Source organism: Nyctereutes procyonoides, unplaced genomic scaffold, assembly GCF_905146905.1.
Source record: "Nyctereutes procyonoides isolate TBG_1078 unplaced genomic scaffold, NYPRO_anot_genome, whole genome shotgun sequence".
Classification (NCBI taxonomy): Eukaryota; Metazoa; Chordata; class Mammalia; order Carnivora; family Canidae; genus Nyctereutes; species Nyctereutes procyonoides.
The window spans coordinates 4,697,316-4,718,920 of record NW_026575160.1 but is presented as its reverse complement, the minus strand read 5'-3'; the positions used below and the strand labels follow the sequence as shown (position 1 = coordinate 4,718,920).

At 37.4% G+C, this 21,605-nt stretch overlaps 1 protein-coding gene across 1 annotated transcript in view; it reads left to right on the top strand.

The window, feature by feature from the left end:
* The window catches only part of CRPPA (CDP-L-ribitol pyrophosphorylase A), a 297,138-nt gene that overhangs the window by 32,849 nt on the left and 242,684 nt on the right, over positions 1–21,605 (top strand). The window contains exon 4 of the mRNA XM_055314505.1: positions 6,766–6,915. Coding sequence (XP_055170480.1) covers positions 6,766–6,915 — 150 coding nt within the window. The remainder of the gene's footprint in view (positions 1–6,765; positions 6,916–21,605) is intronic.

Sequence of the window (21,605 nt, the reverse complement as noted above, 5' to 3'; positions counted from 1 at the left end):
TGTACACCTTTAAGAAATTAAAAGGAACCTGAAACGCTTTTTGGACACTTCTAGATGTACCATCTAGAACATTACTAGTCACTTTAAAACTATATTGTTGCCTTATTCCTATTTATTTCTCCCACATAGATAAACAATATCCTGAATTTTTTTTCGATTTTGTAGTGTGTATCTCTAAAGGACATACTAGGTGTGTATGCTTTTTCATATCCCTGCAAAAAAATTATTTGTATGATTTAACTTCTTTTAAATGCTTTCTCTTTGTGGTTTAATTTAGCCTTTTGTTAATAGGCTGGGCATTTTTTTCAAGTACTTTGAAGATTTATGTTTTCTTTGAATTTCCCATGAAAGTCTCTTACCTCTATTTCTATTTTTTAATTTAAATTTCGGTTACATATTTGTATCTTTCAAGTAAAAACTGTTTTCTAGGAATTATGTATTGTGCACAGAGATACTCTGCTTGTTATATTCCTTGTAATAATTTTCTTGCAGCTTATTTTAATGTAGTGGAAAATACTAATGCCTTCCTATGGCCTTTGTTTTCTATATGAGGTCTGAGGCAGGGAGGATGGGTACTTTGAGTTCAGATTGTGACAGTGGAAACATTGAAATGTATGCTGATGTGGGGTAGTTTGAAGGTGATGGGGCTTTCTGATGGATTCTATTTGGAATATGAGAGGAGAGAAATCAATGATGATCAGGGTTTTTGACAAGAATAATGAATAGAATAGAGTTGACCTTTATGAAGATGGGAAATTATGGAGGAACGGGTTTGGAGTGTGTGCTATGTGTGAAACCAAAACTGATCTCAGTTATGTTTATAGTTGAGGCGTATCTCTTGATCTGAGAAGTTTAATAGAGTATTTGGATATGAAGGTCCAGAATTGCAGGGAACATTTTAGGGTGTTACTCTAAATAGGGAAATTCTCATAGATGATATCCAGTGTTGTGACTTGATGAGGTTACTTACAGAAAGAGGATAGCTAGAGAACTTAGAGGTCCCAGCTTGGGACCATTTAGAGTTGAGGTTTTAGTGTGGGAGTGAGATGAATGTTTGAAAATGGTTTCTGAAAGCCAGATGAACAAATGCTCTTGAGAAGACAGAGCTTGCCATTGGATTTGGCCAGGGTGTGGGGATCTGAGTGATTTTTGGTAAATAAGTTTTTGTGGACCTAATACACATTAAAGTAGATTGCAGAGAACATGGGAAGAGGCAGATATTGGAGATATAAGTACAGATACTAAAGTAGTACTTGTCAACAGACTTCTGTTTGTTTGTTTCTTTCTTTTAAATTATTTTTTAAAGATTTATTTATTTATTTACACATGAGAGACAGAGAGTCAGAGATATAGGCAGAGGGAGAAGCAGGCTCCATGCAGGGAGCCCGACGCGGGACCTGATCCTGGGTCTCCAGGATCAGGCCCTGGGCTGAAGGTGGCGCTAAACCGCTGAGCCACCTGGGCTACCCCAGACTTTTGTTTGAAACTAACAGGGAAAATTTGATCCTAGTTGGAAGGCAAGTGTGATCAAAGGAGGAATGACTTGACTGAGTTGGCACCAAAGGCCTGGACATTAAAGGTAGTTGAGTAAAGGAATAAAAACTGATAGGCAGGATAGAAGGAGGACTGTTACTATAGAGAAAGACTTGAGAGGGAGTGGGTACCAGTGAGTTGGTAGAGATGCTGGCTTTTGCATAAGAGCTTGGGAATTTTTGAAGTTCTCAGAGAAATGAAGTTTTTTTTCTGTTAAACTTTAAGTATTTTCTTTTTGACACTATTGTAAATGATTTTTTTTCTTTTGAAATGTTGCTTGCTAGTATTGAGATAGATGTCATTTTAATTTTTTTTTTTTAAATACTGATCTTGTCCTGTGGCTTCTTGCTGAATGTGTTCCTAACTTTTTTTGGGCATTAGGATTTTCTATACAATAGTGTCTGTGAATGGACATAGTTTGATTTGTTTTTGGATGCCTCTTATTAGTTTTCTTGCCTAATTTTCCTGACTAGAGTTTATAGTACAATGTTGAACAGAAGTGGGGACAGTGAATGTTTTTGTTCCTAATATTAAATAAAAAATACAGAATATTGATCAAATACAATGGTACCTGTGGGTTTTTCATTATTCATCTTTATTGGCTAGAGCAGTTCTGTTCCTAATTTTGTTGCATGCTTTTTACATGAAGGAGTATTGGATTTTGTAAGGTCTATTTCTGCATCTGTTGACATGTTTTTGTTTTTTCCCCCCCTTTGTTAATGTGATATATGACATTGATTTTTGGTATGTTGAATCAATTTGCATTCATGGGATAAATCCCACTTGGTTATAGTATATAATATGTACTATGTAGTGCCAAATTTGGTTTGCTAGTATTCTGTTGAAAATTTATGCATCTATATTCATCAGGGGTTTTGGTCTGTAGTTTAACTTTTTTGTGATGGCTTTGTCGGGTTTTGGTAATACTCATCCTACAGAGTGAGTTAAAAAGTATTCTCTCCTATGTTTTTGGAATAATGTGAGGAATTGGTATTGAAGGATTGTTTCTTTGCTGTAACCATTGAAGCTGGCTGGGATTTTCTTCATGCAGAATAAAAATTTATAATTCTGTATTCTTATGTATCTATTAAAATTGTCTATTGAATCAGTTTTTGTAGTTGATGCTTTCCCAGGAAACTGAAATTTCATCTAATTTATGGAAATACACTTGTTCATAGTTCTATATTCCATCTTATATTCCATATAACATACGGAACTATACTGTTCCATAGCTCTATATTTCTGTGAGATTGGTAAAAATACCATCACTTTAATTCCTGATTACACTAAATAGAATTGCCGCCTCCCACCCCCACTTGTTTGTGCATTACCCTCAAAGTCCATCTATGTTGTTGAAAATAGCAACTTATTTATGGCAAAAACCCCCACAAAACTTTCTTGTGAATGTATGTAGCACACTCCCTTTATCCATTAATTGGTTGGTGGACCTTTAGATAACTTATCACTTCTAGATGTTGATAGTCTCTCTTCTATTTCCTCAGGACTTGTTACTGTTGAATGCAACTTTGCTGGTCTATTTCAGTGAAGTCTTTTTTTTTTTTTTTTTACCCCCACTAGTTGAAGTCTCTGAAGTCACTTCACAAAGGATACAGTCTTGGGCATGAATATAGCCACCTTGTAATGACAGTGGTTTAGTAGGTTTTCTTTGTTTGTTTTTTTGTTAATCTCTTACTCACTGTCTGATATCACACTCAACTGATACTCTATTCATTGCCTGCAAACTGCTTTCTTCTTCTTCTTCTTTTTTTTTTTTTTTTTTTTTTGGACAATGCCTGAGGTATAAAATTCTCTATAATCTGATTCAATTACTTTGGCTCCATTGAAAGGGCAGTTTTTGAGGCCAGTATTGGAAATTTGCTCTGATTCCAGGGGGGTGTCATTACTTGTCTCTTTCCGTGGTTATCTATGGTAAAATAGTTTGCCAACAGTTGAGCTTATGGCTCTCTTATAGCTGCCACCTTTCTCTTAATTGCTTAGCCTGATGGTCTCCATTTCTTTTATGAGTGCACTTAGGTTTAAACATGGCTGCAATCATGTTCATATAAGATGAGTTCCCCAAAGGGAAACTTTTTTAAAGTTTAAAAGAAAACTTTTTCCTTCCTTCCTTCCTTCCTTCCTTCCTTCCTTCCTTCCTTCCTTCCTTCCTTCCTTTCCTTCCTTCCTTCCTTCCTTCCTTCCTTCCTTCCTTCCTTCCTTCCTTCCTTCCTTCCTTTTCCTTCCTTCCTTCCTTCCTTCCTTCCTTCCTTCCTTCCTTCCTTCCTTCCTTCCTTCCTTCTCTTTTCTTTTCTTTTCTTTTCTTTTCTTTTCTTTTCTTTCTTTTTTCTTTTATTCCTTTCTTTTCTTTCTTTTTTTAAGAGCCCTCACCCAGTCCTTGTCACCACTTAGATAGAGACGAATACACAAGTGTACGTGCAGCATTAACGCTGTGACAGCTGGTGGTGGACACATCTGGCTGCCCCCGCTCTTGTCCCCTCAAATCCTTCATGGACTTCCTCCCAGGACAGTTGACTAGGACACAGGACCCAGGATAGTTCCCAGAGTCCTTGGGATGATACAGGGAGCTTCAGTAACAGGGGAGCTGCAACCCAGACCAAAGGAAGCCCAGGAATGGATGATTGCTGGCAGTTTTTCCCATTGAGCCTAGGATTGGACCAGTAAGACTGCTTGAGAAGCAGGGGGCTAGGTGACAAGGTCATGGGATACAAATGTTCTCCTCCATGATAGACTGATCCAGATCCGGTCCCACAGTGAGGACAATGTAGTCTTTGAACTGCAGCCTCACTGTGCTGTCCAGCCTTGGTACCCATCTACCTGGCATTGAAAGCTCTGCTCCAACTCCCACGTGGTAAGGGAGGAGTCTGTGGGTGACAAAGTCCTTCTTCATGCCCCCTGCTGTTCTTGATAGCTGTTCTTAGAGCCTGTCTCTGTCGCTGTAAAAATCACTGTCCCCACCCCTTGCTGGGGCATCTTGTTTTTCTAAGTAAAACTACTTTATGACCAGGGTGGTACATGGATACACTTGAAGACTCTTAGCTTTTTGTTAAGCTTCTCCTCCTGGTGCAAAACATCTGCCCTATGTGAGACTGGGGTTAAGGGTATTCAGGGCCGAGCATCCATTCTGTGCTTACTGAGTCTGGGGTAGATACTCTACTTGGAAGTGGAGGTTATATGGTGGGAAGAGAGTCTCCAATATCTTATCCACAGTTGGCTTTAAATTAGGTTCTGTGACTTGGAGCTGAGTGGGATGGTAGGTGCTAGCACTCTGCCCTTTGCACTGGGGGAGAGGAAAGACCCATCTCATCAGCCATACCTACTTGGAGTGGAACTTCAGTCACAGGGAGCTTCCTATTAAGGAAGAAAGATTATGACTTGAGCACCACAAGCTCTGTTTTTATCCAGATTTAGTTGATATTCTTAAATGTTTCATTTGCTACATGCCCTTCAAAGATTTTAAATGGTTGTTGTAAAACATTTTTCACTAGTTCTTTTGCTGGAGAGACAGTCTGCTGAAGTCCCCATGCTGACACTTTATGACTCACATTCTCATATATATCTATATTTTGGCTTCATGACCTGATAAAAATATTTTGCCAATATTACCTATATATAGGTACAATATAAGAAGAACTTTTCCCTTAAAAAGCCGTGTGTGTGGGATCCCTGGGTGGCTCAGTGGTTCGGCGCCTGCCTTTGGCCCAGGGCGCGATCCTGGAGTCCCAGGATCGAGTCCTGCGTTGGGCTCCCGGCATGAGCCTGCTTCTCCCTTTGCCTGTGTCTCTGCCGCCCACCCCCCTCTCTCTCTGTCTATCGTGAATGAATAAATAAAAAATCTTTAAAAAAATCTTAAAAAGCTGTATGTGTGTGTGTATGCATGCATGCATATGTGTTTCTTTTGTCTTCTAGCCTTCTAGGTGTCAGGGTTGGCCAGTTGTGTTTTGTTCTTATTTGCCTTTTGCCTACTTGGACATCACTGCTTCACTATCAGCCCTGGCTGTCTCCTCATTTTTGCTTTTATTTCTAGGCTCCAAACTTCTCCTTGAGTCACTAGAAATGTTGACAGTTTATAAACTGTCTACTTGGCTTACGTATTAGCTTTGATTTTTAGCCAATCTTTGGGATTTTATAAGCTAGTTTACAGGCTATCTATCTTACACAGATACTGGTCTTCTCAAGACCAAATTGGCTCATCAGTTTGATGTGCTGTAATATCTGTTTATTAGTTATGTGGAAGACAGGAACTTTTGGAGGAGGTTTGGTTAATGGTCTATCACAGGAACTATACTTTAAAGCTGCTTCTCCATAGCCATTGTTTGGTAATGACCTTCAAGACTACAATCAAACACTACTAAAGATAAAGGGGATAAATTGTCAGGCATGAAGGTGCCTTTTTGTAATGTTTAGATGCATCTATAAACGAGATAGCTTTTATCAGAGCAATTGAAATCAATGGCTCCTTGAACTGTGGGAACGTTGCTCTGAGGTAGTGTGAAGGGAATGGTTTTTCATAGGTAGGTTCAGTCTCATTTTGGGGATGTTAGGGAATAGGTCTGTTTACTTAATTATCTGTGTTGATAGTAAATCTTTTGAAGGCATGCTAAGAAATATTGATGTGTAATCCATGTCCATATTTTCCACAGTAACTTTTCCTGCCCCCTTCCACGTTCATGGAATACCCACTTGGATGTTGTTGTTATTATGGTCTAGTATTAGATTTCAGTGACCAGGGCAGCCCTGGTGGCGCAGCGGTTTGGCGCCGCCTGCAGCCTGGGGTGTGATCCTGGAGGCCCGGGATCAAGTCCCGCGTCAGGCTCCCTGCATGGAGCCTGCTTCTCCCTCTCCCTCTGCCTGTGTCTCTACCTCTCTCTCTCTCTCTCTCTCTCTGTGTGTGTCTATGAATAAATAAATAAAATCTTAAAAAAAAAAAGAAATGTAGATTTCAGTGACCAGTGAGCAAAGGATTGTGAACCTATAATGGAAATTAAAAAAAAAAAAAAAACTATCCCTTACATGGAACTGCAATATTAAGAGAGAGGGTTTTTGATGTAAAATACTGAATTAAAACCCAAATCAACACTTGGTCAAATGTTTTCTTGAGAGTACTTATTAAAGCTAGGAATAAAACCTCCTCAAAATGAGAAAATTCAGAGTTTGACTTTGAAATATGCCCTAAATGAAATAAATGTTTATTTTGATCTTTTGTTTGTTCTTTAGGCAGCAGGAGCGATTCGACCTCTTGTATCTACTGTGATCAGTCCATCTGCTGATGGTTGCTTAGACCATTCACTTGATCGTGCCAGACACAGAGCAAGTGAAATGCCACAGGCTTTTCTATTTGATGTGATCTATGAAGCATATCAGCAGGTAAGAATCCTAATTTCTGAAAGTGTCTGTATTGGTGTTCCTCAAGATTACTCCTCTTTTTGGAGATTTGCTGGAAGAACTTGTGGTATTCCACTATAGTTGAACTCATGGTTAGAATTGTTAATGGTGAAGTAGAGAAGATTCACAACTGAGTCATAGGAGAAACACATGGAGAGTCTGGAAGAATCCATGTGTACTCTTAATGTAAGTTCTCATCTTCCTATGAGGGGTCACACAAAGCATCCTCTTTTCTCCCCATCAGCAATGAAAATTTGGCAACACTTCAGGGAAGTGCTTTTGAGACTGGTGTCCAAGATGATTGGTCACATATGTATCTCCTCCCTTAGAATGTACAAAAATTTCAGATTCCCAGAAGGAAAACAAGTGTTTGACATCAGCCGTGTTTCTGCAAACAGTAAAAGTGTAGTGAACCACACTTAGCAGTGTGAAAAAAACCACACTTACCTGCTGACTGAAAATACTGCAAAAGCCAATTTCTCATATCAAGGTGGAAGGGTATTCAAAGGACAGCCGTTTAAGGCTTTTACGGTAAATTTCCTACACAGCTATACTTTTTTAACAATTGAATTAACTGACTAAAAATCTCACATAGCTCATTCATGTTAGATTTTCTGGGTTATCTTTGTTTTTCATGTAATGAAATACTTTGGGACCTATATAACTTTTACCGAGATTTATTGGATATTTATGGATAAATGGTTCCTGATTATTAGGTATTATGCTTGTCAGAAACTTCCCAGTGAATTAAATTAGAACTAACTTACTGTTTGGCTGATGTTAAATAATCAGTGAAGAGTTTGGAATGATGGACTTTAAAGAATATGTAGTAGTAGTAATAGGAATTTTGGCATTTATAACAATGCCTCTTGTTTTGGATAGAAGGTGATCACATAATAAGTTGATTCAATCTTGATTGGTTAGTTTTAAAGTGGGATGATGTAAATAAGAATACATTTTAATGATATGAATAGTCTGCCATGGTTTGTACTATTTATTTAAAATGATGACTTTGGAGTACAGGAATTGACCTGTATATGGCCATTAATTATATCAATGTTAAGCTGTCATAATTTTTAAAAAATTTATTTAAATTCAATTAACATATGATATATTACTTTCACAGATAGAGTTCAGTGATTCATCAGTTACATGTAACAACAGGACTCATTATATCATGTGCCCTCCTTAATGTCCCAATTTTTAATTCAAGTACTTTGTTCTATAGCCTAAATGTTGCAGAGCTAGACCACTTTTTCCTTATTGCCTGAAATTATTCATCCTTAAACACCTGGAGTTATCACATACCTTTCTTCCTAATATATTTTAGAAGAGAACTTGAATATAATCTCATGTTCTGCACATCAGAGAAGCTTTTTCAACAGCTTTTGCTGAATTAAGTGCTTATGCACTGAGGTACTGGTTCTCAAAGTGTGGTTCCCAGATAGCACTGGCATGCTTTGGAACTTGTTAGAATGCAAATTCATGGGCTCCACCTCAGACTTAATTAATTAGAAACTGTGGGAATGGGTCTCGGCAATTTGTCTCAACAAACCACTCTGCCTCGTGATCTAATGCACACTGCAGTTTGGGAGCACCCTCCCTAAGGCTGTACTGTATGTAATGAATTAAACACTCTTCTTGGGAGAATTCAGAAAGTAGTAACATGGCAATAATTATCTATGTTCTGTGGTTCAGATGAGGAAAAAATTTTTTTTAAGATTTTTATTTCTTCATGAGAGACAGAGAGAGAGAGAGAGAGAGAGAGGGAGAGAGAGAGAGAGAGGGAGAGAGAGAGAGAGAGAGAGAGAGAGAGAGAGAGAGAGAGAGGCAGAGACATAGGCAGAGGGAGAAACAGGCTCCCTGCAGGGAGCCTGATGTGAAACTTGATCCCAGGACCCCGGGATGATGACCTGAGCCAAAGGCAGATGCTCAACAACTGAGTCACCCAGGTGCCCCATGATGAAGAATTCTTAATTATAGAATTGTTGTGAAGGTTTTCCTGTAAGATATTTAATTTTTTCCCAAGTCTTTAAAATTTGTTAAAATTAGCTAGTTAACAGTACAATGTTAGTTTTAGGTGTAGAACTTAGTGATTCATCACTTAAATAGAACACCTGGTGCTGACTATAAGTGCCCTCCTTAATACCCAACATCTATTCAAACCCCCCACCCTCACCTCCTTTCCAGTAACCTTTGGTTTGTTTTCTTTAGTTATGAGTCTTTTTCTTGGTTTCCCTCTTTTTGCCACCCCCCCATGTTCATTTATTGTGTTTCTTAAATTCCACCTATGAGTAAAATCATGTTATTTGTTTTTCTCTGGCTGACTGACTTCACTTAGCATAATACTCTTTAGCTCCATTCACATAGTTGAAAATGGCAAGATTTCATCCTTTTTGATGGATAATACTCCATTGTACATATATGCTACATCTTTATCCATCATTAGTTGGATATTTGGGCTTTTTTTTTTTGTAATTTGGCTATTATGGCTATTATGGTAATGCTGCTGTGAACATGGGGAGGTGCATGTATCATTTTGAATTAGTATTTTTGTATTCTTTGGGTAAATACCTAGTAGTGTAATTTATGGATCATAGGGTACTTCTGTGAACATTTGAGGAACCTCCATACTGTTTTTCAGATTGGCTGCATCAATTTGCATTCCCACCAATAGTCCTCCTTTTGTGGCATCCTTACCAACATCTGTTGTTTCCTATGTTAATTTTAACCATTCTGGTAGGTGTAAAGTGAGGTTTCATGGTAGTTTTGATTTGTATTTCCTTGATGATAAGTGATGTTGAACATCTTTTCATATGTCTGTTAGCCATCGATATATCTTCTCTGGAGCAATGTCTACTGATGTATTTTGCCCTTTTTAAAATTCCCATTTTTAACTGGATTATGTTTTTGGGTGTTGAGTTTCGTAAGTTCTTTATATATTTTGGATATTAACCTTTAATCAGGTAATTTGCAAATATTTTCTCCCATTCCATAGGTTAACTTTTAGTTTTGTTGTTTCCTTTGCTGTGCAGATGATTTTAATTTTAAGTTCCAATGGTTTACTTCTGATTTCGTATCTCTTGCCTCAGGAGACCTATCTAGTAAGGAATAGCTATGACCCAACTCAGAAGTTACTGCCTATGTTCTCCAGGTTTTTGATGCTTTCCTGTCTCATCCGTTTTGAAATTATTTTTTTGTATAGCGTTAAGAAAGTGGTCCACCTTGATCCTTTTGCATGTTGCTGTTCAGCTTTCACAATACCATTTATTTAAGAGATTATCCTTTTTTTTTCCCATTGGATATCATTTCCTGCTTTGTTGAAGATTAATTGCCCCAACAGTTGTAGGTTCACTTCAAAGTTTTTGTTCTGTTCCATTGATCTGTGTTTGCTTTTGTGGCAGTACCATTTTGTCTTGATCACTACACATGAAGTTCAGAATTGTGATGCCTGCCGCTTTACTTCTAGTTTTCAAGATTGCATGGACTATTTGGAATCTTTTGTGGTTCCATACACATTTTAAGATTTTTTTCTAGCTCTGTGAAAAATGTTGATGATATTATGATAAGGATGGCATTAAATGTGTAGATTACTTTGGGTAATATAGACATTTTGACAATATTTGTTTTCCTAACTCATGAACATAGAATGTTTCCATTTCTTTGTATCCTCTTGACTTTCTTTGATCAGTGTTTTATAGGTTTAAAGGTACAGATCTTTTATGTCTTGGTTAGCTTTATCCCTATATATCTTATATTTTATGGTATAACTGTAAATGGGATTGGTTCCTTGATTTCTCTTTGTGCTGCTTCATTATTGGTGTATAGAAATGCAATAGATTTCTATATGTTAGTTTTTGAATTCTGTGACTATAGTGAATTTCTCTATCAGGCCTAGCAGTCTTTTGGTGGAGTCTTTTAGGTTTTCTATAGAGAATATCATGTCATCTGCAAATGGTGAAAGTTTGACTTCTTCCTTGCCAATTCAGATGCCTTTTTTTTTCTTTAAAGATTTTATTAGAGAAAGCATACGCAGGGGAACCAGCAGAGGGAGGGAGAAGGGAGAAGAGGGAGAAGCAATGTAGGGCTCGATCCCAGGATTCTAGGTACATGACCTGCGCTGAAGGCAGATGCTTAACCAGCTGTGCCAACCAGGTACCCTGGGTGCTTTTTACTTCTTTTTGCTATCTGATTTCTAAGGCTAGGCCTTCCAGTAGTATATTAAATAACTGGTGAGAGTAGACGTGTCTGTCTTGTTCCTGACCATAGAGAAAAAGCTGTTTTTCTCCAGTGGGGATGATATTACATGTGGGTTTTTCATATATGGCCTTTATGATGTTGAGTTAAGTTCCCTCTAACCCTACTTTGTTGAGGGATTTTGTCATGAGTGGATGTTGTTCATTGTCAAATGCTTTTTCTGCATCCACTGAGAGGATCATATGGTTCTTATCTATCCTTTTATTAGTGGGATGGGTCATGTTGATTGATGTGAAAATAATAAACTACCACTGCAGCCTGAGAATAAGTCCCACTTAATCATGATGCATGACTCTCTTAATGTGCTCTTGGATTTGATTTGCTAGTATTTTATTGAATGTTTTTGCATCCATGTTCATCAGGGATATTGGACTGTAGTTCTCTCTTTTAAGTGAGTGTCTGATTTTGGAGACAGGGGAATGCTGACCTCCTATAATGAATTGGGAAGTCCTCCTTCCATTTCCATTTTCTGGAACAATTTGAGAAGAATAGGTATTAACTGTACTTTAAATATTTGGTAGGATTCCCCTGTGAAGCCGTCCAGCCATGGTCTTTTGTTTATTGGGAGATTTTTTATTACTGATTCAATTTATTTGCTGGGTTATTAGTCTTTTCAAATTTTCTGTTTCTTCCTGTTTTAGTTTTGGTAGTTTATATTTGTAGGAATTTACCTATTTCTTCCAGATAGTCCAATTTGTAGCATATAATTTCATACTACTATAATGGTTTTTCTGGGATGTTATTTTTTATCTCTCATTTGTGATTTTATTGATTTGGGTCCCTTCGTTTCCTTTTTGATAAGTCTGGCTAGGGTTTTATCAATTTTATTAATTTTTTCAAAGAACCAGCTCCTGGATGCATTGATCTGTTTTATTGTTTCCTTAGTTTCCATGTCTTTTATTTCTGCTCTATTCTTTGCTATTTTCCTTTTTTCTGCTGGCTTTAGGCTTCATTAGTTCTCCCCCCTCCCACCCCCCAGCTCCTCTAGGTGTGAGATTGGGTTGAGATTTGTATTGTTTCTTGAGTAATTGTTATATACTTGGCTTTAGGATTGCTTTTGCTATATCCCAAAGTTTTTGGACTGTTGCCTTAATTTTCATTAGTTTCCACATTCTGTTGATTTCTTCCTTGATTTCTTGGTTAACTCATTCATTCTTTAGTAGCATGTTATTTAACCTCCATGTGTTTGTGGTCTATATAAATTTTTCCTAGTGTTTGACTTCAAGTTTCATAGCATTGTGATCAGAAAATGTTCATGGTATGACCTCAGTCTTTTTGTATTTGTTAGGTCCTGCTTTGTGACCTAGGAGGTGTATTTAGCTTTAGGATGAAGTGTTCTGAATAAATCTTAAGTCTATCTGGTTCAATGTGTCATTCAAAGCCATTGCTTCCTTGCTTATTATCAGCATAGATGATCTGTTGATGTAAGTGGTGTGTTAAAGTCTTTTACTATTATAGTATTAGCTAAGAGTTCCTTTATATTAATTATTTTATAAATTTGGGTGCTCTCACATTAGGGGCATAAATATTTAGAATTGTTAAATCTTCTACTTGGATAGTCCCCTTTATTATGATACAGTGTCTTTCTTCATCTCCTGGTTTAAAATCCAGTTTGTCTGATATAAGTATGGCTACTATGGCTTTCTTTTGATGTCCATTTGCATGGTAAATGGTTCTCCATCCCCTCACTTTCAGTCTGCAGGTGTTGGAGGTCTAAAATGAGTGTCTGCTGGGCAACATATAGATGGGTCTTGTTGATGTTATTATTTTTCCATTCTGACACCATCTGTGCTTTGATTGGAGTGTTGAGTGTTTTTACATGCAGCATAATTATTGATAGATGGGTATTTAGTGCCACTTAATACTTGTTTTGTCATTGTTTTTGGAGGTTTTCTCTGTTCCTTTCTATTCTTGGCACATTGGGTGTTTACTTACCACTCAGTCTTCTTTAGTACCTATTACAGGACTGGTTTAGTGTTCAGAAACTCCTTGAATTTTGTTTGTCTGGGAAACTATTTCTCCTTCTATTCTGAGTGATAGCTTTGCTGGATAGAGTATTCTTGGCTGTGGATACTTCCTATTTGGCACGTTGAATGTATCATGCCACTCTCTTCTGGCTTGCCAAATTTCTGTGTAGAGATCTACAGCTAGCCTTATGGGTCTTCCCCTTATAAGTTAGGGACTTCTTCTGTCTTGCTGCTTTTAGGATTTTTTTCTTTATCGCTACATTTTGCAAATTTAGCTACAATAGGTCAGCTCGAACTGCTAACACCTTCTCTGGTCCCGTGCTCATAATCAACAAACACACTCAGAGAGGCTCGAGCTTTCCCCGCCCAGCCCAAATCGCCTACCTCATCAAGTCATCTCCAAGTTACTTTCTTCCATGGGAGACATGTGGTTCAGTTTCCCCTACTTAATGGACTTCTTAAAATGAGAAAAATAACTCCAGTCTCCGTTTATACAGTTTTAAAAGTTCATTCAATTAGATAATTGCCTCTCCAGCCCCCCAAATGAAAGAATGTCTAAACCCATCTAACGTGAAGAAGCAGAAAAGTAGTTGAGTTCTGTTTTGTGCTTCGCTCAGCTCTGAGGCACTGGGTCTCAGAATATTTCTGCTGAGGGAGTCTCAAATCTTAGGTTTGAAGAGGAAATTTATCATCTCATGGGAGGAAGCAAACTGGAGTGGTTTAAGAGAACACTCTGAAATTAGATTTAACCAGATTCAAATCCAATCCCTACTACTTCCTAGTTCTCTGACCTTGAACACTCACTTGATCTCAATTTCCTCACCTCTAAACTGAATACTCTGAGTACCTGCCTTGTAGAGTTAATATGGGAATCAAATAAAATAGTCCACATTAAAAAAAAAAAGTGCAGCAGAGGGAAGAAGAGATTGCTGAATTGCAGAAAAAAAAAAGCTCTAAGTGATATACAGGTCTGCCTCTTCCAGGAACGGGAACATGTTTTACGCCTCTACTCAGAAAATGACCGACTGAGAATCAGGTTGTGTTCCCCAGGAAGCAGACTCTGAGATGGTTGCAAGGATGGTTATTAGTAGGAAGACTCTTCAGGAATAACATCTATGAGCAGATTTGAACTGTGATTCCATGATAGCAGAGGTTTCAGCCAACCCCACAGGGAGCTGTGAGGCCAGGATAGCCATTCAGAAGCAAAACGGTTGACCATTTGTGCCCTACAATGATCACTCAGTGGATGTAGGCTGTCACCAGAGAGGGGATGTAATCTTGAGAGAGGCAAGCCCCCTTCAGCCTAGGGCAATTCCTGGAGAAGGACTCAGCTCTTGGGTGCTGGGTGTCTTGGTCCTGAAGGTGGCATCTGAGCAGTATTCTACAGCATCCACTACTACATTTTTTTTGATTGTGGTAAAATATACTTAACATAAAATTTACCATCATGGTCATTTTTAAGTGTATAGTGCAATGGCGTTAAGTATATTTATGTTAATGCAGCCATACTACTATCCAGCTCTAGAACTTTTTCATCATCCCATATAGAAACTCTCTACCCATTAAACAATAACTCCCCATCCCCCCCCCTCTGCCCAGCCCTTAATAACCACTGTTCTACCTTTCTGTGTATTTGACTTCGTAGAAGTAGAATCATATAGTATTTGTCCCTTTGTGTCTGGCTTATTTCACCAAAAAAAAAAAAAAAAAAAAAAAAAAAAAAACCCAAAAAACAAAAAAACAAAAACACAAAAAAAAAACAAAACAAAAAAACTATTTTGGACTATTTTGTTGATTTTAGTGGGAGTTTTCTATGTCTCCTGGATTGGGATGTCTGTTTCCTGCCCCAGATTAGGGAAGTTTTCAGGTGTTTCCTCAAATCCTCTGCCCCCTTTCCCTCTCTTCTTCTTGGACTCCTATGATATGAATTCTATTATGTTCGATGGAGTCATTAAGTTCCCTAAATCTACTCTCCTGATCATAATTCATTCTCTCTCTCTTTCTCTCTTTTAGCTTTATTATTTTGCATTATACTTTCTTCATTCATTCCTCTGCTTCTTCCACTCATGTGGTCATTACATCCAGTCTGTTTTGAATCTGTTACTGCTCTTTCCGTTTCTGACCGTTTTTTTTTTGTTTTTTTTTTTTTTTTTTTAGCTCTTTAACTCTGTGAATAAGGGTTTCACTGATGCCTTACATGTTTTTCTCAAGCCTGGCAAATATCCTAAGGACTGTTGATTTAAATTCTTCATTGGGTGTATTACCAGTATTTGTCTTGATTAGATCTCTGGCTGTGACTTTTTCTTGTTCATTCTTTTGGGATGGATTCCTCCATCTTGGCATTATGTCTAAGTCTCTGTCATCTTCTGTGTGTTTATTTATTTATTTATTTTTTTAGAAAAATTCACCATTTTTTTTTCTTCTGTGTGTTAAAAAAAAAAAAAAAGCCTGTTACATTTCCTGCTCTTGAGAGGAATAGCTTCATGAAAAAGAGGTCATATAGTGTTCAGAGCCTGGTGCTCCAAGGAGTGTCTCTGGTGTGTTTCGCACGCATTGTGCTCTTGTGCTTTGTGGGAGGGAACCCCCTCTTATCTTTGAGGCCACTTGTCTGCAGAAGCTCTCCTTGCTTGTAGTGGACAATTTTTGATCCTTGGCATGAATATGGCGAGTTGTAACCAGGTGTGCTCTGGTCTGCTTGTTAAGTGGGACATTATGGTGCTTCCACTAGTCATGAGGCCTTGCAGAATGCTATAGTCAGAAGACATGGTGTAGGCAGGGATTCCTGCTAGTCTTCTGAGAAAGGGGCCTGCTGCACTGGGTCTTGGGCATATTTGAGAAAAGTAGCACAGCAGAGTGGTTTTGCTGTAAGTTCTTAAGAAAATTGAACATAAATGCACACAAGAATTCTTAAATACCTGAAATAATTTGCTCTTCAGTTTATATAATTTGTATACATGTATTGATTTTCACAGGCTAATAAAACAATACTGAACACTTCAGAAGAAAGGGAAAGTAAAACAACAAAGGCCATACCTAAAGTTATAAAATAAACACCCCCCCCACAAAAAAACCCCAACCTTACCCAAAAGGTAGCTTCCTGATTTTTGAATCAAAATGAATAGGTTTTAACATGAAACTGTGAAAGGAAAAACTAACTAGTTATATACAAGTTAACTGATAAAAGATAAACATTTTGAACTGTTTTTCAACTTAAGACCTATTTTGTGGAAATGTATTGGTAAACATCATTGAATATATATTTGGTGCTGAGATGCAACAGGGACTAAATAGACTACCTTTAATGAAGGTTTTTATTTTAAATATACCTTGTTAAAGCTGAAATAAATTGATTTTGCAGCACAGTTTTTTTGGAAAGAGTCATTCCACATTGTGTTGTTAGCTGTTGGCTGGTCATATACGACATATGTTATGTTGAGTTCTATTCCCTCTGTACCTCCCTTAAGAGTTTTTATCATGAAAGGATGTTGAATTTTATAAAATGCTTTTTATCTATTGAGTGTATCATATTTTTTATCTTTAATTTTCTTTATGTGTTATACAACATTGTTGCCTCCCACACGCATATTGAACCATTCTTGCCTTTCTTGGATAAATTCCACTTGACCATGGTGTTTGATACTTTGATGTATTCTTGAATTTGGTTTACTTATACTTGGAGGATTTTTGCATTTGTGCTCATCATCGATATTGGTATATAATTTTCTTCTAGAGTCCTTGTTTAGTTTTGGTGTGAAAGTAGTGTTGGCCTTAAAAGATTGGAAGTAATCTCTCCTGTTTTTTAGAGTTTGAGGAGCATTGTCATTAATTGTTTAAGTTTTCAGGAAAATTACCTGCTAAAGCCATCTGGTTCTGGACTTGGGTTTGTCATCTTTCTGATGACTGACAGATTCTCCTTACTAGTAATCATTCTGTTAAGATTTTATGTTTCTGATACAGTCCTGAGTAAATACCTAGAAATTTATGCCCATAAATAGTATAACCTAAAAGAAATGGTTACATTGTTGTTCAAGACAGTGATTTTTTTTTTATACTCATGTTATCATTTATACTGTTAGGTATTTTGCTAACAATTTAGACTTCTGTCTTGGAAAGTTCAGCTAAAGTTTTGTCTATTCTACTTTAAAAAAAACCAACTGTTTTCATTGATATTTTCTATTATCTCTATACCCTTTTTCACTTAATTCTACTTTGATCCTTGTTATTCCTTCAAACTTTGAGCTTACTCTGTTGCTGTGTTTCCTTGAGGTGTAAAGTTTAGTAGTTCCTATTTCCTTTAAAAAATTATTTGGCTTTTTAATAAAAAGGACTTAGCTCTATAAATTTTACTCTTAGAACTGGTTTTACTGTATCCCATAAGTTTTGATGTGTTGAAAATTGCTGGATTTGCTGTGGTCCTGTGGGACTCATGAGTGTGTGCCCTGTTGGCTATCACAGTTTCTAGGTAATTTGGGTTTCCATCTCAAGAAGCACGTGCAAAAATTTGGGCACTCAAGTATGTGTACAAGCTTCTTCCAGGGAGATACTGGTGACTTTATTTTATTGTTGTAGCAGTCTAGAGGGAGGGAGTTAGGGGAAATGCCTATTGGCCTTTCCAGTTGAGAGGCAAGAGTAGCCAGTGTGTTAGAGGTGTGGTTTATTAGAAGTCAGATCCTACATAAACATAGCTTGTAAAGTTGGAGGTTAACTCCTATCTTCTGTTTTTCTTAAAATGAATCCTTTTCTCTGGTTTTGTTTGATCCTTAAGGAGATACTGCAGTTGGTGTTTACATATACATGCCTGTTGAAAAAATTGCTGTTAAGTTTGCAGAGTGAAGTTTTCAGAGTCCTATGACCACAAGCTTAATAGATGTTCAGCGTTTAGAGGTGTCAGGATCCTGTCTGTCACATGGGAGTCTTAAGGTTGGGATATAGATATGTGATACAAACCCTTTGCTCAATAGGGAGAAGCTGTAAAGCTGTGAGTTGGGAGTGTTCTCCTGATTGTATCATGCTGTGCTGGGTTGAGATGATTTAGCTTAGTTTCCAACTTTGACTCTTTCGATAAAGGCATTTTTCTCACCTGCCAGTGTGTAGAAGTCGTTCAGCTGGGTTCTAGATAGCTTTCATATGAAATTGCTTCTGATGTGGCTGTAGGATGTGGGAAATTCAGGAGTCTCCTATGTTGCTGTCCTGTTGGGCTCTTTCTGTGAGGATTACATTTAATGGGGGAGAGAAACCCCTACTAAAAAAGGATAATTTACAAAAGTAAAAATTACAACATTAAAATATAAAATGAACAAATGGAAAATTTTATTCAATACATGGAGGAGCCAGTATGATGACAGTATTGATTCAAAGAACATTTGAGAAGTGAATATGTATAGGCAACTTAACCAGATCTGTTAGCATAAGATTGCTAATAATGTCTCACCGAGGGTCGTGTACTTCGGTATTGTCCATTTTATTGAAACTATTTGTATCACGAACAGAAGAAAAGTGTTGATGATAATACCTTTAAGTCTGTCTTTTAATAAAAAAGTAAAATAAGTTTTGAAAAATAGTCCTTGTCTAACATTTGCCTTCTTTACACATTTTGGGATTTTTTTTTTTTTTTAAAGTGAGAATAAGCAAGTGCATGGTAAGTCAAATGGTGATAAGTGTTCAAAGAGAAGAGTAGGATATAGAGTTCTGGAGTGAGAGGTTGCTGTTTACTATAAGTACTCAGACAAATACTCTGTGAGAAGGTTAAATTGAAGGTAGGGTGTGAAGGGAATGAGTCATGCAAATAAGTGAGAGTACAATATTTTAGGTATAGGACACCATGTAAGAAGGTCTGAAAGGCTAGAGAATAGTGATTCTGGTAGGAAGGACTGGGAAGAGATGTGCTTGGAGAGTATCTGAGTCCCATATTATGTAGGGTTCTGATGGCCATGGTATAGATTTCAGATTTTGTACTGAATGGAGATGGAAATTGAAGAGGGGATTGTGTAGAGTCCCACTTTCATGGCTTCATCCTGCCACTTGAGACGCAATAGATTGTAGAAGGCAAAGAAGAAAGGAGCCTTGATACTGATGGAAAAAGGTCATGATGACTATTTGGACAATTTGGAGAGCAGACAGTGAGATGTGAAGTGCTTGTGCTCTGAATACTTGAAGATAAAATGAAGAGGACTAGCCCATCGATTGTATTTGGGGTTTGGGAGTAAGAGGAGTTTCCTAGAAAAATAACTTGTTCTGAATAACTAGAAGAATACAATTGCCCTACTGAGATGGAGAATGCTAGAGGATGAGAAGATTTCATGGGAGTTGAAGAGTTTATTTTCAATATGCTAAGCCTGCAGTTTCCTTTAAACACCTTAAAAATACCAAGGAAGTAGTTGGACACAAAATATGGAATTCAGCACAGAGGTCCAAATAAAGATAAGTACTTGGCAGCTGTCACCATATAGGCATTGACTGCATTTGGTTTGATTTGAGAAGACAAAATGAGTGGGTACAGAATGAATGAAACGCGTACAAGGACTGAACCTTAGAACAGTCCAGGATTTTGAGGTTGGAGGTGTATTAGTTTCCTATTGCTGCTGTAACAAATGATCACCATCTTAGTGAATTACAACATCATGAATTTATTCTCTATTTGGAGACCAGAAGTCTAAAATCACAGTATTGGCAGGGCTGTGTTCCCTTTAGAGGCTGTAGAAGAGATAATTTCCCTCACTTGTTGAATTTTTGGAGGCCACTTGTATTCCTTGGCTCTTGGCTCTTAAACTTCTGCAACCTTGAGATTTATTTTACTGTCCCATCACCAACAAGTCTGATCTTCGTTGCCTTGCTCTTAAAAGATTGTTAGGCCCACTAGGGTAATCCATGATGATCTCACCATCTCACAATCATTAACTGGATTATATCTGTAAAGTTCCTTTGACATATAAGTCAATATATTCACATTCTAGAGAAATAGGGCACAGACATCTTGGAGAGGCCTTATTCAGTCTACCACAGGAGGTAAGGAGGAATTAGCTAAGGGGACAGAAGAGAGATTGGCCATACAGTAATGATACAGAAGCCTAGTAAGGAACATGTATCAAAATTGAGCATTTGTAGTAAATGCTGCATATCGGTTTAAAAAATAGAACTGATCATAAGTTTTGGCAGTGTGAGCTTACCATCACTGGAAGACAGTGGTCAATATGGAAACCTGTGTGGATTTACTAGAGAAAAGGAGGGCCTCCCTTTGGAGAAGCTTCCATGAATATTGAACAAAGAAGTGGAGGTGATGGCTGAAGGAGGATATAGATAAAGAAATTAAGAGGGATGATATAACAACATAATGATATGCTGGTGGAATGATATAGTTGGCAGGGGGGGGAGTGATGCCATATTGAGAAATGATAGGGGATAGTGTATTAATGGTTTTAGAGTTGATCTTGATTAGGAGAATACCGTAGGTCATCCACAGGGACAAGAAAGAATACAAAGCACATGTGTACAATTGTAAATGGATATGGAAAGAGGGTGTGAAGTTTGGCAACTCTTACCTTTTTAAACTTGCCTTTAAAAAAAAATGGAGGAGACCTTTTTTTTTTATCAAGGGTTTGAAAGAATACAAAGCACATGTGTACAATTGTAAACGGATATGGTAAGAGGGTGTGAAGTTTGGCAACTCTTACCTTTTTAAACTTGCCTTTAAAAAAATGGAGGAAACCTTTTTTTTTTTTCATCAAGGGTTTCCCTTGTCTTTGTGGAACTAATATAGAAAATACATAATATTTCCCATTTATGGGGAATTGAGCAAAAATTGGGCCATTGTTATTAAGGTCATATAAACTTAAAACATGTAGAAGAAACTTCTCTTAATAGTACATGAAAAAAGCAAGAGATGTGAAAGTTGAAGTTATAGATGACTTACTAAACGATAGAGAGGTCATAGGTGTCAAGATGACATTGTGTATGTCAATTTGCTGGCCTTTTACTTGCCCCAGCATTTCTACTGTCAGCTCTCCTTCATTCTCTCCTTCTTTATGTTGTAGCCATGGTCACCTTATTTTCTCAAACATGAGTTTCTTCCTTTCTGGAACTTGTCTTTCTTCCTATCTTGCTACATATCCTTAGATAATGCCTAAGTTATCACTTAGGGAATCTTTTCCTGTCTTCCCCATTTTCCCACTCCCAACTAGATTAGGCCGATTCCTGGTAACTTTCCTAGTGACCTGTTCTCTTTTTTGGTTTTTGTTTTTTTCTGTCCAGCATCCAAATTAAAGTGGAAAAATGACTTGGGAATTTGTATATAGGAAGTCTAACTACCCTGCAAGACTGAGACCCGCAAAGGCAGGATGGTATCTGTTAATAGCAACTTGCCTGGTATGTTAGTCCCAAGTATTTGTTGAATGAAAAAGGATATCCAAGAGTCTATGTGCATATTAACACAAAAAAAAAAGGCCTATGGAC